General features: G+C 37.3%; 2 protein-coding genes across 2 annotated transcripts in view; one reads left to right on the top strand and one right to left on the bottom strand.

Annotated features, from left to right (window-relative positions):
* Positions 1-404, bottom strand: part of LOC118341426 (latent-transforming growth factor beta-binding protein 4-like) — a 5789-nt gene extending 5385 nt beyond the window's left edge. The window contains exon 1 of the mRNA XM_035679666.1: positions 343-404. Coding sequence (XP_035535559.1) covers positions 343-404 — 62 coding nt within the window. The remainder of the gene's footprint in view (positions 1-342) is intronic.
* Positions 405-497: 93 nt separating this feature from the next.
* LOC118341615 (latent-transforming growth factor beta-binding protein 4-like) lies at positions 498-2154 on the top strand. The gene is made up of 3 exons (XM_035679913.1): positions 498-668; positions 1730-1828; positions 1942-2154. The coding sequence occupies exons 1-3, from the start codon at positions 599-601 to the stop codon at positions 2121-2123; spliced, it is 351 nt and encodes a 116-aa protein (XP_035535806.1). The 5' UTR covers positions 498-598; the 3' UTR covers positions 2124-2154.
* The last annotated feature ends 545 nt before the right edge of the window (positions 2155-2699 follow it).

The following is a 2699-nucleotide window of genomic DNA, read 5'->3' as shown; positions in this document are numbered from 1 at the left end:
TCTTCTTTAAATTGCTCTGTAATAGCAGATTTAGATGAATCCAAACAATTTGACACTAATTGTCTTTCAGAGTCAGTTAATAAAGATTTGGTTTTGCTGTAGCTACAGGGCAGAGATCAGTGCTGCAGATACAGGGGGGTGGTCAGTGCTATAGATACAGGGCACAGGTCTGTACTGTCTTTTCGATTCATATAATTGTAACAATAATGATATTATTAATATCAACTTTATTTTCATAGGTTTAAGGGAAGTCCAATTATTTAGCATTAATTGTGTGACTGGTGGATTATAGGTTAGAGTAGCGGGCTTGTAACTGGTCTCTGGTTTGATCCTGGGACCGACCACGACTGTGGAGCCCTTGAACAAGAAAACTTAACCTCCAGCTGCTCCAGTGAGGCGGCCATCAGATCAAACTGCCTTGGATTGTAACCAAGTAAAAGATCAGAGTAGCTCCTCCACTGTTAGACTGGTTGTACTGGGCAGCATCCACTTATTATATGTTGTCTGTCCTCCAGATGAGAACCTATCTGTCTGCTGGCAGCACGTCACGGCGGACCTGGTCTGTCAGAGTCCTCTGCTGAGGGCTCAGGTCACCTTCATGGACTGCTGCTGCCTGTACGGGGAGGGTTGGGGGATGGACTGTGCCCTCTGTCCCTCCACCGACTCTGGTAAGTATCTCACAGGAAACCAAAAACACACAAAGAGGTAATTAATCAAACCTTTTATTAAGATCAGATATATCCAAAGAGGAAATAAATCTTAAAATTGGGTCTTTCAAAACAGGAGACGTGATCCTAATGCTACAAAACTTGGTTTGTAAATCAAATCCCACCTAGAATCCACATCAAATGTTGTTTTTGGGTAGATGGAGATTAGTTTTGAATCTCCATGGATGTAGTGGCCGAGGTTATTATAGTACAATAAAATTTAACTGAAAACTAAAACTAGGTATGAAAAAACATTTTAGTTAATGAAAAATAAAAATAAATAACTTTGTACTTACAAAACTAAAATTATATGAATATATATATAGGAAATGTATTTAGTTTTAGTCAGTTTGAACCTTCTTTAATCTTACCACTGACAAATACCCCCATATTTATTATAAAACTAACACTTAAACTAATAACTAAACTCAAACAATTAAAACAATAATAAGGGATAATTCTGGATAAATCTGGATAATTCTGATCTAGATTAATGGTTTTGGAGACAGTATTTATTGGGAAGATATAACCGCGTGTCGTCAGTGAATTATATGACCCAGTAGAAACATGTAGAAGGAGAATAGGACCCCACAGATTACGTCTGATGTGTTTATATTATTAATAATGAGATTATGAAATCTGGATAATTCTGATCTGGATGCAGTGTTTTGAAATACTGGAACCTGGTAACAGCTGCAACTTTATACGATGATCATATGTGAGTTCTTATGTTTACAGCCAAGTGGATTTAAAAGATGTAAAATAATATTTAATGGAAAGTACATTGTACTAAATGCACGACTTTCATGGTTTTTGCCTTAATTTGAATGCCCAGGATAATTTACAGCCTACTTTTTTTAGTGGATAAAACTGATAAAAACCTCTTTACTGACATAAATACCAGTGTGTTAAGTTTAAACATTTTTATGAACTAATAGTTTTCATTAATCCAGATTTCAGGAGGTGCTGAGAACCTCGACTTCCAGTGTCTTTACATTAATTGTGTTTCTCTCCATCTGCAGAGGACTATGCCAGTCTGTGCAGTTCGTTTCCCGCTACGTTTACAGAGAGTTTTCCGGACTCCACCGGACCCGGAGCTGGACGAGGAGGAGCCGGAGTGGGTGAGTAAATTTGCTGTTTTTATTATTTTATTAAATATTTATGTCTCCTTTATGTTTCTAAATATCTCCAACGTTTGTTGTCTTGAAGTTTATTTATCTCCTCCCCTCCTCAGGACCTCCATACTTCCCTTCCTACGGTTTGGAATCCTTCCCTCCAGTTCCTGGCAGAGACTTCGGTGGTTCAGACTATGACGATTACTCTCCAGCAGGGGGCAGCAGGTCTGGCTTCAGAGGGAGGACTCCCACCACCTTCAGCCTACCGGACGGAGCCTATGGCAGGCCGGAGTACAGGTGAGGAGGACACACCTGGTTTAACCCTGCTTACAAATCACACATGTAATAATAATAATAATAATTTGGCTTTAAACTTAAGGTCCTATCTTTGTAGGGGATCCTTTCCGATAATGCCCTGGGTCGACACGGACAATACAAAGATCCTTTCTTCAAATTAGGGTTTCATTTCCACCAGGGACAGAGTTGCGTGATAGTTGGAAACACTAAACAAAGACGTTCTTTGGGGATTTTAGTTTGTTTCTGGGGTCCAGTTTAAAGTGTGTTTTGCATTGCTAAAAATTAAATTAATTTCCCATTATATAATCTTAAAAAGGAGCAAATAAAAGTATGCATTATACAGAATTTTCTGCCATAGTGTTACATTATTAAATTATTATAAGCAGTGCTGAAATGGTAAATGTACATTTACCCATTACTGGTTGGACGAGACCATATGGATTAATAAAATATGTATAAATAAATGTTATAAAATTAAACTAACCAACAGCTTTATACAAGTACATTTAATCATTTTAATTGCATTTCTCAATATTTTCAAAAGTTTTACAAACCAAGTAACCAATGGAAAAGATAAATA

Source organism: Morone saxatilis, unplaced genomic scaffold, assembly GCF_004916995.1.
Source record: "Morone saxatilis isolate NCDOM2014 unplaced genomic scaffold, NCSU_SB_2.0 Contig8, whole genome shotgun sequence".
In the NCBI taxonomy this organism is placed as follows: domain Eukaryota; kingdom Metazoa; phylum Chordata; class Actinopteri; family Moronidae; genus Morone; species Morone saxatilis.
The sequence above is the reverse complement of the archived record's forward strand: the minus strand, read 5'-3'. Positions and strand labels throughout refer to the sequence as shown.

Coding starts and splice junctions, on each gene's coding strand:
- LOC118341615 (XM_035679913.1), top strand. CDS start 599: ATGGACTGCTGCTGCCTGTACGGGGAGGGTTGGGGGATGGACTGTGCC. Junction 669..1,729: donor CTGTCCCTCCACCGACTCTG/GTAAGTATCTCA, acceptor CTCCATCTGCAG/AGGACTATGCCAGTCTGTGC. Junction 1,829..1,941: donor ACGAGGAGGAGCCGGAGTGG/GTGAGTAAATTT, acceptor TCCCCTCCTCAG/GACCTCCATACTTCCCTTCC.